The sequence below is a fragment of the Canis lupus genome, chromosome 20 (assembly GCF_011100685.1).
Source record: "Canis lupus familiaris isolate Mischka breed German Shepherd chromosome 20, alternate assembly UU_Cfam_GSD_1.0, whole genome shotgun sequence".
Classification (NCBI taxonomy): domain Eukaryota; kingdom Metazoa; phylum Chordata; class Mammalia; order Carnivora; family Canidae; genus Canis; species Canis lupus.
Window position 1 is genome coordinate 16059585 of NC_049241.1, and position 12737 is coordinate 16072321.

At 35.5% G+C, this 12737-nt stretch overlaps 1 protein-coding gene across 2 annotated transcripts in view; it reads right to left on the bottom strand.

The window, feature by feature from the left end:
* Window positions 1–12737, bottom strand: part of CNTN6 (contactin 6) — a 270512-nt gene that overhangs the window by 101303 nt on the left and 156472 nt on the right. For both annotated transcript variants that reach the window (XM_038565825.1, XM_038565826.1), the window contains exon 6: window positions 835–1038. In XM_038565825.1, the coding sequence (XP_038421753.1) occupies window positions 835–1038 (204 nt within the window). The remainder of the gene's footprint in view (window positions 1–834; window positions 1039–12737) is intronic.

The following is a 12737-nucleotide window of genomic DNA, read 5'->3' on the forward strand; positions in this document are numbered from 1 at the left end:
CTAGTTCCATGATTCTGTTAGCCATCATTAGCATTATGTTCTTGCTCTTAAAATCGTCAGAGAAGAGAAAAATTCTATTAGGTACTACATTTCAAGTCCAGATCTGATCATCAAATGCATCAACAGGTTTTCTATCTTTACATTTACCACTGTGAATATTTAATTAAAGAATCGACTTGAGGATTATTCTACTCAATGACTTCCCTAGGTTTTCTAGCTTTCTAAATCTGGTGCCAGCTACGTCTTGACTAAGCTACAAAACTCATCAGAGACTAATTTGAATTATCTTCCTTGGAGAAATATAATTAGTATGAATCTCGTGTTTCATTCCTCTTTGGAATGCTTATAATTAATATTTGCTTGCTTTGCTTTCCTTGGATGTGAGTTTTTTCCCCCCCATTTTGCCAGTCAGGTGAATAAAGGGTGAACAAAAAAGATAAACATGGAGAAGAAAGAGGCATTAAAGAGAAGCTGCATCCTATTCTCACTGAAAAAAATATTATTCAATTAATAAGTTTGGCAGCACCCACACGTGCACACACACACGCTTACTCTTGCAAACAAACTTTTTAAATATTAGATGTTCCTTAAGCAAAGAAAGGATATATTCCAATGGCACAATATACTGAGAATCATATAAACTGCACCAAGTGAATGAGAGAATTTTCTATTATATTTTTTATAATATCTGATTTTCATCATATTTGTAAATCGGACTTCAACTCATTGATGATATGGCTCCTCAACCAGAGGGAAGCTGAAACCTCAACAGATGTCCCCAGGCTTCAAAAAGTGATGGACAAAGTATATTCCCAAGATAGCTCATCATCTTACCATCAGTGCGCTGCACTAATGGAGTGGGTGGTCCTTGAACACTTCTCTGGGCTTCCTTGTTTGTTATGAAGCAAGTGTAGTTGCCCACATCTGATGGTTCCACTTTGGCAATGTATAGGTTTCCTGTCTCTTGTGATACAAATCTCCTTTTGTCCTCTTGAACATATAAGGGGTTATCATTGAAGGTCCATGCATAAGATAAATCTAGAAAACAGAAAAAAAAATAAGCATTATCCTTACCGTATTCATTCTTACCTGAAAATTTTGTGCCCTTTTCTCTATAATTAGAATAAAAGTATGCACCTGTTTGTCCAGTTTATGCTTACTGTCTTGATATAATTGTAATATTCCCTTATATTCAAATATATTCAAATTTGGATGATAAGTTATATGTCTTCCTGCCCATCATTGCATTTGTGCATTTAGGGGTGTAATAATGGGGATCCCTGGGTGGCGCAGCAGTTTGGCGCCTGCCTTTGGCCCAGGGTGTGATCCTGGAGACCCGGGATCGAGTCCCACGTCAGGCTTCCGGTGCATGGAGCCTGCTTCTCCCTCTGCCTGTGTCTCTGCCTCTCTCTCTCTCTCTCTGTGTGACTATCATAAATAAATAAAAATTAAAAAAAAATTAGGGGTGTAATAATGGCATGCCAAGAGAACAAGTGGACAAATGTATTAAAAAAAGCTATAACAAAAAAGAAAGGAAAAGCTATAACATATATAAAATATTATAGGCATAAAGTGCACACTGTATTTCTCCAGTAATGCTCATATTAAAGCAATGTCTTTCAATATATGGCCCAAAGGATGTCCACACTAAACTGTGTCTGAGTTCTTTTAACATATATTTTTTAAAATTTTCTCTTATGTTGTGTGACAGTTAGTACCTCATTCCTTTCTGTTTCAATATTCCATTTTATAAATATACCACAATTTGTTCAGCCACTTTCTTACTGATGAACATTTGGATGGTTTCCAGGTTGGGACCATTATGTATCACGCTGAAATGACTACCAACATTTTCATTTCTCCTGGATAAGTTCCTTCGAGTGAGATAGATGTATGTTTAATTTTATAAGAAACTACAAAAGAATTTTCCAAAGTTATACCAGTTGGCGTCTCCACCAGAAATATATGAGACTTATAGTTGTTCCATATCTTTGCACAAATAACATGTCAATTTGAAAAAATTTTAGCCAGAAATATTTGAACAAAGAAAAACATTTCTTGTGGATTAAGGTTTTTAAGTGTGGTAAGGGTGAAGAAGGGAAATACACAGCTGAAAAACATCTTCACCTACAGATGAACTTGGAAATCACATACTAGGAAATCACAGCTCATAGAAGAGCTGTTGAAGCAACTAGGGTCCTCTTGTTCAGGCAGAGGCTATGGGTCATATTTGTCATCTGCACTTTTATTAAAAATGAGTGCAGGAGCAAGGTATAGTAAAGCCAAAAATGACTAATTATTTCTGATATGTTCTAGTGGTCTATCCCAGGTGCAAGCAGACTATATGAAACATTTTTCACTAACTTTACAGAATTTAAATTCTCTAAAGAATGAGGAGGAAATACACATCAATAGCTATTCTGACCTTAATTTCATCTATAGAGAAAAACTCATGAGGAAGTGTTGCCATCTTTGTCATCTCTTTCACCAAGTTAAAAATAAAGCATTAACGGTACACTCAGAGAACCCAATTTTAGAAAGCACAAAAGGAAGGAAGGAAAGAGGGAGAAAGAAGAAAGATCTACAAACGGACCATTAATGGTGGAGAGGAGCTAAAATCTTAAATTCTAACAGCAATTCATAAGTTAGTAAAAATGAATTCATCTATACTGAGAGAACTCTGATATAATTGTCAGAAGGAAGAAAATATGTGGGGATGATACATCAGAGATCAATCAACAAAATGTCACTTTTGTGTCAAAAGAGAAAACAGGATGCCATTAAATCTATAAAAGTACTGTTCAGGTAGAAAAAAATCCAAGATGTATGGTTATGTGAAAATCATGTTGTAAATCAGGATGTTTAGCACTGTGTATATGTATATGTGTGTATGTGTGTTTCTATATACAAATTATTACATTCAGCAACCGAAGAATGTATACCGAACTTTTCTTAGGGTGATGGGAGGAAATACAAAGGCTTTTACTCTCTGCATAATGTGTTTCTGTCATATTATAATTTTTAATTACTATGTAATATTTATATAAATAGGAAAAAAACCAGGATGGAAATAGTGTCAGGAAAACTAAACACTAGAATGAATTACATACAACTTGTAAAACAATATAATGAATATTATTTTTCATTCTTACTCTGAACTGTTCAGACCGGAGTATTATGTTTTATTCAGAGCACATTAGAATCACGAAGGAAGCTTATTAAAATACAGATAGCTAATCCTATTCCTAGCAATTTGGTTTCCTTTTATCTGAGTGAATTATCATGGAATCTGTATTTTCAATACCTTACAAATGACTCAAGTGGTTGATCCAGAATATTATGTTCAGAGCACCCCTTACTGAAAGGGGAATTAAAATTCTCAAGTATATCAAGAGACAGATAACCAACAAAGGCCAGAGGTTAAGTCACAAAGAAAACAAAAAGAAGTTAGATTTTTACCTTGGGGCAAGGTGGGAAAGAATAATTGAACGGTCTTCATAGATAGAATTGCTGTCATGTGCATAAAGGGTTAAATAGAGCCCTTTCTATTGATGCCCAGCAGGCAAAAAATAGGACTTGGCTGTTGAGGGTTACAGAAGGCCATACAGCCCTTAATATAATGAAGACCAATCTAAACTTCAGTTATAACAGCAGGTGATTTGTGAGGTGATGAGCTCTCTATTATTAGAGATGACCAAGCAGAGGGTGGATGAGCAATGCTTGAGATGTTGCAAAAACATTTATTTTTGCAATGAACAGGAAGTGAAACCTATGTTTCTATGAATTGTCTACTCCACCCTTAGCATTCCTTTGATCTCCTTAAGAGCCTTATGCTTTAGATCAAGTATGCATAAATGCAATTCACTTTTTATTTTTGAAAATATGCTTTGACATTCTTAGCCTGTTCCAGGGTATTGAAACTTCATTGCTTTTGCAAGTCCCTACTGGACTCTTTTATCATTTCATGTGGTCTCTTGCTTCTAAGTTTTTTTACTGATGTCCTTTGCTGCCTCACTTCTAAGCCTGTTACTGTCTCCACCAAAGAAATGCTCAAAGGGTTTTTGTTTGAAACTGAGAGGTATCTAGATAGTAAATTTCTCCTCAATATAAAGAGGAGGAAAAAATATAGTTCAGATTCCCTTGTTGTCAGTGACTCCTCATCTTTTGAACCTTTGTGAAATAAAGACAATATTGAGTAAATTCCCAGAGCCATGTCTCAGTTTAGGGATCTTTATTCAGTGGTGATCTGGGGAGAGGAACGAGCTCTCTGAAATCCAAGGTTAACCCTTCTCACTTAACAGAAATTACAGGTTGCCACTAATGCCCAACAAATCTTTGTATTCTTTACCCTATAATCTTGAGACCAGACTGTAATTTCCATTTCTCCCTTGGTGAATTCCTTTTTACCTTAGTTGCTAAAACTTTCTGATCTATTCCTTCTTTAATAGTGGAACATTTAGAAGCTGCCAAAAGAAAGTGGTCCAGAAATAAAGGAAGATTACATAAAGAATAATAAAAAAAAATGAGTACTTTTATTTCATACCTGTTGCATCATCTCAAAATTTTATTTTGTGGAGCTAATTGGCTGTTGGTAATATGCCCATTAAAAAGGAGAAGGTACTCGAGCTAGGAATATAAAAGTAATTTCCCAACATCACATTGTTTGCAGGTAAAAGGTGGAGGGCTTGAACCTAGATCCTTCAGATGCCAAATCCTTTGCTCTTTCCCTAATACCACTTTTCTTCTTTTCTATTTATCTACAACTGATCCTAGTCTTCTAAGTCAATATGCTCCCCTTGGAGCATTCTTCCTTACTTACTCTCAGACTTCCTTCTAAAAACCCAAACTCTGCATATCAAAGCCTACTCAGAACTAGGACAACTGTTCCTCACCACCTATCTCACCAACACTGTCTGTCCTGTGTTCAATTTCCTCAGAATCTTACAGAGAAAAAAAGGTCAATCTGTCATTTCAATTACTTCAATGTATTTATAGCTACTGCTAGCAGGTAACAGAACACATTTGTTAAGCCATTAAGAAATAATTCTTTTCTCCAAAATGGCCTCACTAGAGCAGAGATTTTGAAACTTTAGTGTGTGTAACAATCACTCAGAGGATTTGGTAAAACACAAACTGCTGGGATCTACCCTCCCAGTATCTTTTTCAGTGTGTCTGGGAAGGAGCCAGAGAATTTATTTGCATCGCTAACAAATACCCTGGAAATGCTGGCACTGGTGGGTCCTGGAACACTACTTTGAAAATCACTAATATAATAGTAATTCCAAATCTCTTCTGTATAATCATACTAGGAAGGGAAATGGCTCAGAGTTTGATAAAATGGTGACTATATTTTAAAATTCTCTTTGGGTGGTGTTTGGGACCCAGGAAAAAAAGGATGTTCCTTAGTTCACAGATGCATGGCATGTCTAGGATGGAAGTTGACCAAAAGATCTTCCAGCTCAATCTTCTCATTTTATGGGTGAGTGAGCAGAGGGGAAGATGGCAGCAGCTCTGTGACTAGACACCAGGTACTTCTCTGTGCTCCTCTGTGAACTGGTGAAGATGCTAACCTGCAAGACCTTCCTGTCACTGTATTTTTCATCCTTCCCATCTGCCATCTCCCCATGGTATCTCTATTCCCATTCACTCAAATAGCCAGGCTGTAGTGGGGGCTCTTATCTATTTTGTTCCATCATCAGCCACTGTCATACTTAATTTGTATGTATTTAATGGGGAAAGAAAAAAAATACCTTACAAATTGGAAGTTTAAAATTCTTCCCATTTGTCTTTTCTTAATTAAATGTATAATTCATGAGCCACTTAACTTGAAATCATTGAGTTTTTAAAATATTTTCTCCACCATCTATGACATTTATCTGTTATTAATGATTGTGATGCATTTTCCCTGTGATGACTCAGCAGTAACATCAGAACTGAATGATAATTGGTCCTTTCTGAAGCATTGTTGGTAGTTTCACATTGACACCATCCTCTACAATTTTATTATTATTAGAAATGGCACATCTGCAGTAAGCAATTGAAAACTCTATCTGCTGTTCTCTCAGGCATACAACAAATTCTATTTTCCCTAGAGCATGATTATGTTTTGACATCTTTTACAGCCCTATATCTTGCACTGTAATATTTAAAATACAAACACAAGAGATATATGCAATTGTACCCATTATATGGGATGTTATTTTTATTAGAGGGCAAGTATCCCATGTGAAAGACACCAATAGTAATAAACACTGACACTGAGAACTTCTATTGGCTCTGTAAAACAGACCTTAAACTTGGTAGTATGTTTCTAGAAGTAGAAAATAAATGAGAAAAATAAGGAATTTGAAGCATAGTGCCCAGATTTAGTGGATAAATCTCCCCTTTGGAATATTCTGGAATGAGTATACTTTACTACAAACCTTGTGCAGAGCTCTAGGGTTAAATGTGACTGCCTGTTGAGTGGTAAATCAAGGCTATGCTAGCTCAGTGGCAAAGACCTAATCCAAGAAAAATAATTCCTTTTCTGGGTTGAGGTCATTGATATTGGTATTGAGCAAGTTTATGATGTAATCCAGAACACTGCCTTGACACCTTTACAGCCACTCCTATTTGAGTTCCCATTTGTCCCACAATTATTGCTTAACCACCTAGATTTTATTAGATGCCTTTTGATTTATAGATCTCCTGTTCAGAATCATGGAGATAGCTGCTTTTGTGGCTTACAAACAACCACTAAATAAAGGCCCTCTGAGTTCCTATTATTGCTAGCTTCCAAAGAACTCTAGGACTGTTCATGTACTGGCAAGTCCTACCTGGAGAAGGAATGAAAACACAGTCAGCTTCTGAAGGAACTTCTGAGAAACCTCCAACTTTAAGAAAGACTGGGTAAGTCATGGGAGGCAAATACAGAAGGTCTAGACTTCCTTTTTTCTTCTCAATTCCCATCCTCTATGAGTGAATTAAATACAGAGAATATAAGAGATGGGTCATGCCAGTGGTTCTCAACCATGGTGATTTTGCCTGAGAGAGGATATTTGGCAATATCTGGAGATTTTTTCCCTTCTCACTATTGGGAGAAGGCCGCTACTAGCATCAAATGGGCACAGGCCAGAGATGTTGCCAAACATCTTCACAATGCACAGGACAAACCCCATAACAGAGAATTATCTCACACTTAAATGGTCAATAGTGCTGCTGTTGAGAATTCCTGGGCTGTACAAATGGAAAGAGTATATAACATGAGAGTTCTGTTTGATGTGCTAGAAAGGAAGGGAAAATATTCTCACCAGGAAAAATAAGATTCTGAAAGTAGACAGAGGAAATGTGGAGCACTGGACCTGGGAAAATTAATTCTGGGACTCTGGTCAGGTACATGATCTTTCTGGTTCTAACACGGTACACTAATACTAGGCAAATCAATTTACCTCTCTGTGGGTGGTATTACATATTCTCCAATACAGGTAACAACACTTGCTATTTCCACTCCTCTTTCTCTTTACAACCCACATCCAATCTTTCAGGAAATTATTTTAGTTATACCCTCTAATTATATACCAAAGATGGTTACTTGTTCACCTATCTGCTGCTATCATCCTGGTTCAAGTCACTGTTACTTATCACCTAAGTAATTGTAATCACCTTTAATTCCTCATATTATTGTCTCTTTATGGTCTATTCCCTAGAATAAACTTTTTAAACTGGAAGTCAGAGAAAGCATGTCAGTCTTTTGCTCAAAACCATACAATCCATTCTAACCTCACTCAGAGTAAAATTCAAAGGCTCTAAAATATCTTTAAGGCGGTGCTCACAACCTCATCTATGCCCCTGTTTGCTCACTTTTCTTTATCCACACTTATTTTATTGCTATCCTTCCAATGTGCCAGATGCAGCCCTACTGTAAGGCCTTTGCACATGCTGTTCCCTCTGCCCAAATTGCCTTTCCTCAATGTTTCACTCTCTCATTCCTTGAGTTCTCCTCTCAAATGTCAAGAAAGTTTTCTTTGAATATACAATAGCAACACCCTAAGAATATACAATAGCAACACCCAGCACTCCTTATCCCATTTAGTTTCCTCCCTATCTTTTATTACCATCTGTCACATTTTTATGTTTGTTTTATTATAAGAATCATGAAGGTAAAAACTTTGCCACATTGTTCTCCACTAGATCCCTAAAATCACTAAAATGAGTGGCACTTAGTATGTACACAATATACTTTTGCTGAGTAAATAAATAGTACAAGTTCAATAATGCTGTTGTCACTATTATTATACACACAGGCAACTGTTCTGTCTTTTACATGTTCAAGCAACCCCAAAGTAAGACTGCTAATTTGACCTAGTCACTAAGAAAACATCACTGTCAAAAAAACAAAAAAAAAACAAAAAACAAACAAACAAAAATAAAACCAAAGACTCCACCAAAAAACAAAACCAAAAACAAAAACAAAAAGAAAATGCCACTGTCATTTATTTCAGAAACAGAAGGGAAAAAAAGCTAATTGAGAAGAAGAGTATGTGAAAGCTTAGCACTTTTTCTCAATGTAATTTTCTTCTTTATTCTATAATACAATTTTGAGTTTTTGCTGGAATGATTTTCCATTTATGCTGAATTGTCAACACTTTTATTGATGGAAATACAAATGCTGGGCTTAAACAACAGTGCTATCTTCCTACCACAGACATAGATGCTCCAAACTACTGGCATAAATTCAATTGTTCTACTAACCTAAAAGTTATATCTTTGAAGACAATGGGATAGTTCCCCTAAAACAAATTTTAAACCTATGATTTTTATGAGCCCAGGATTGAAAGTTTTATATCGAGACAATAAAGGGAAAAATCTGCTTTACTTTAGATATGGGGAAACTATTATTTCACAGTGAAGGTGGTCTTAATTATATTAGACAACATGTATCATTTCTTCACATTGTCTTTTTTAAAGAAAATTTCATGTGAAGCTCAGCCAACTCACTGCACCCATGAAGATCTACTGACAGCTTATTTTCATATTCAACCTACAGCTTTGGCTTCAAGGGTTTCATGTCCATTAGAAAAATTTAGAGGACATTTTGCTTTCAGGGCTACTGCAAATGACTTATGCAGAATCTCTGTTACAAGTTCTTAACCAAAGCTCATCCTGGAGGTGAGTGAAAGCCCATGATAGAAAGACTTCTCTGCATGGCACTTCAGGTCCATTCTAAGACTCAGTGACCCCTCCCCCAAATCAATAAGTATAATAAATAGTGTATTGTCTCTTTCTGTCTCATAAACCTGGATATAGAGAATCCTCCAGAGACCTTGTGGAGGAAAGGAAAAGTCTTTATTTAGCTGACTACCAAAGTTTACCTTTGGCAATCACCAAGAGTCTAACTAGGAGGCTTGTATTGTTCTGACACGGGTATCCAAATTAAGGATAATAACTGTAATAGACAATAGAAGGAATTGTGAGAGATTGTGAGTATATGGGGGAAGTCATAGACTATCATACAGAGACTTCAGGAGAAAGGAAAGTGATGTCTAACAGGAAAAAAAAAGAAAAGTATTTCAATCAGATGTGCATTGTAGCACTCTGTGTTGTTCAGACAAAACTTTCAGTAAAACTTCTATTTCTCTGTAATATTTTAGAATTATATTTTTAGGAAGATGGAAACGAGGGTTTAATCTGGTTCTACTGGCATAGATTCAGTCACATTCATGGAGTTTATCTCTAGTTAAGAAATAGGATTAAGAAAGCCAATTTACTTCTTTCCTTAGAATATAGGGAATAGTTCCTGTTTTGTGTCCAAATATCACATTTCTAAGGATAAAGCAGAATGTGCAAGTTTTGTGTTCTGGCATCATTGTCTAGGTTTCTTTTCTTTTTCACTATGGATACTTTTCTCTAGAATAAGCTCTCTCTGTAAATCCTCTCTTTCTAGAAGAATAGCACCTTTGTGGTTACCTTAAAATTTGGGTAGGTAATCCACGAGAAAGCCTATTCTGGAGTCAGGTCTCCTTTGGTGCACTCAGGAAAAAAAAGGACATCCATATAATAGCACCTGTTCAGTTTGGCTTATGCTGATTACTCTATTTCACTGAGTTGTCACTAATAATTTATATGGGAAATCCATCTACACACTTTTTTCTTTTGCTTTGTTCCTGGAGATATTTTTTTCCTGGATAAATTTATAGGATTCAGTCCCATTGATAATTTTTCTTATTCTCCCATAGTTCTTGGTTTTTAGTTTTTGTTTTATAAAACACACTAAAATGTATTTGATAAGCCTGCCTTATTAAGAAATGTTTTCCTTTGTGTGTGTGTGTGACTATACTAGAGAGAAAATATAAAGAACTCAGAATGTTTTGATCATATCAAGTTTAATATAATTGCTCCCTTGTCCTGGCTAGAGAGATTTGAACTATCAGAGGGAATGAATTGATGTGAGGGACATTTGCTGCTGACTCTGGAGATGGAGAAAGATGTGGCAAGAAATGTGGGCATCCACTAGATGGTGACAGTGGCCCTTGACATCTGGCTAGATGTCCCAAGGAATTGGGAACCTTGTTCCTACAATAGCAAGGAAATGGATTTAGCCAACAACTAGAGTGAGCTTGGAAGTGGATTCTTCCTCAGACTTTCCAGAAGAGAATACTGTCTGGTTATGACTTTGATTTTATCCTTCTGAGAGTCTCTCTGGAGAAAACATCCACATCCTTTGGCTTCTGACTTATAGAACTGTGTCCTAATAAATGGGTGTTGCTTGAAGCTACTAAGTTTTGGTAGACTGTTAGATACTAATGAAAAAAATATGTATATCCTAAACTAAGGAAAAAAATTACAAAGAAAAAATTTCTATGTGTAAAGTTGGCTCATTTTAAACCAGCTGACCATTAATCCAGTTTGAAGATTATCCAATCATTATGTTTCTCTATATTCTTGAAGTCTTTCTTGGTACAATTCACCTTCATGGAAGGTGAGAAAGGAAAAGGAAGAATAAGGAATTGTTTTAAATGAGCCAGTTAAAGACACTCTTAGAACTCTTAGCAAACCCAGGAGGTGTAAGAGTGTTGAAACTGATAAATAATCTGAAGTTTAACCATTAACTACAGAGGTTCCTATCTGAAGGCTTTTTTTTTTTTTTTTTTTTTTTAAGTTAGAAATTTCTGCATTGGAATCTCAACTTCATTTACTAGCTGAAAACTGATTTACTTAGTTTATCTGAGTCTTGGTTTCCTCATTTTAAAATTATTGTTCCTAATTGTTGGAATACTGGGAATGATAATTTAAGTGGAAAGCCCTTAGGGCTTGATCATGATAACAATTCAATAATTGGTAGCCATTATTACTATTATTAACATTTTTTCTAATTAATCAGATCAAAGGGTGTCTGTCAATATTCCCCTTAATTTTAATCTGTTAAGAACTATAAAGAACAGAAGAATGGTATCCTAGTATTTCTGCCTTTATAGAGATGAGAAAGCCCATGGCACACCCTAGAACACCGTGGATGAAAATTCCTATATACTGGATGACGTCAATATGGAAAAATACCCTTGGGATCCTGCTAAAACATTATATATGATATAATAAAATTTGGTATCATACAAGTTTGTTATAACTTGCATGCAATAAGCATTAGTTATATAGTCAAAAAGATCTAAATTGAAGGCAGCATTTGTCTATCTGTGACTTAATCTCATGGCATTAAGCAGAGAGACACTGTTATAACAAGGGTTACAATGCTTTAAATGATCAACATATATTTTAACAGTGGTAGATAACAAGGTAACAAGGGAAAGCTTCTCTTACTTGGCTGCCTTTTTTTTTTTTCTAAAGATTTTATTTATTTTAGAGAGAGAAGTAGAGGGGGAGGGAGAGGGACAAGCAGACTCTGTGCTGGGTGGAGCTTCTATCTCACAACCCTGATCATGATGTGAGCTGAAAGCTAAATCTACTGAGCTATCCAGTAGCTGGCACCCACTGGCTGCCTTTTTTAAATATGTGACATTCATTCACAAATATTTGACATACCTGTTACCTTTATTTATAGTAAACAAAGTTGAGAATAATCTTCAGTTCTGTCAAGATTCCTTGACCAAAGTCAGAGCATAAAATGACATAGACTGACAGTACCAAAGAAGAGAGAGAGAGAGAGAGAGAGAGAGACTGACAGTACAAACAGACATGACTTTGCATATCTTGTCATCTTGGGTTATAGTAGCAACAAATAATTTCCCTATGGTTGAAAAATAAGCACCATCAAGTTTTTTCAATGCTCTAGAATAATTTTATCTCAAATACCACTGCAAACCGTATAATTCTTGCCTAATATTTCAGGTAAGCATAATGCTATGCTACTCTATAATATTACTGAATATAATATTGTTAACTTCTAATCAGTTTCTTTTTCTTTTTACATCAGCATTTCATGAGATCATATAAAAATGAAAATAATGGAAAAGTATTTTCAAGTTTTTAAAAGATCATAAATAATATTTTGTTTAATAGTAGTGATAAAAATTTATTTTATTTTATTTTTAAGTATTTGTTATATTTGCTTTCAAAGTTCTCCCATTCCAGAGTGGAAAACAACTATAAAAGGACTGCTCTAAGGAGCCAGACTGCCTGGATTTGAAGCTTGACCCCACTGCCTATCAGCTATGTTACTATGGACGGTTTCCTTAACTTCTCTCTCTACCTTACTGTTCTCTTTTATAAAACAATAATCATAGGAATCTCTCTCATGAAGCTGC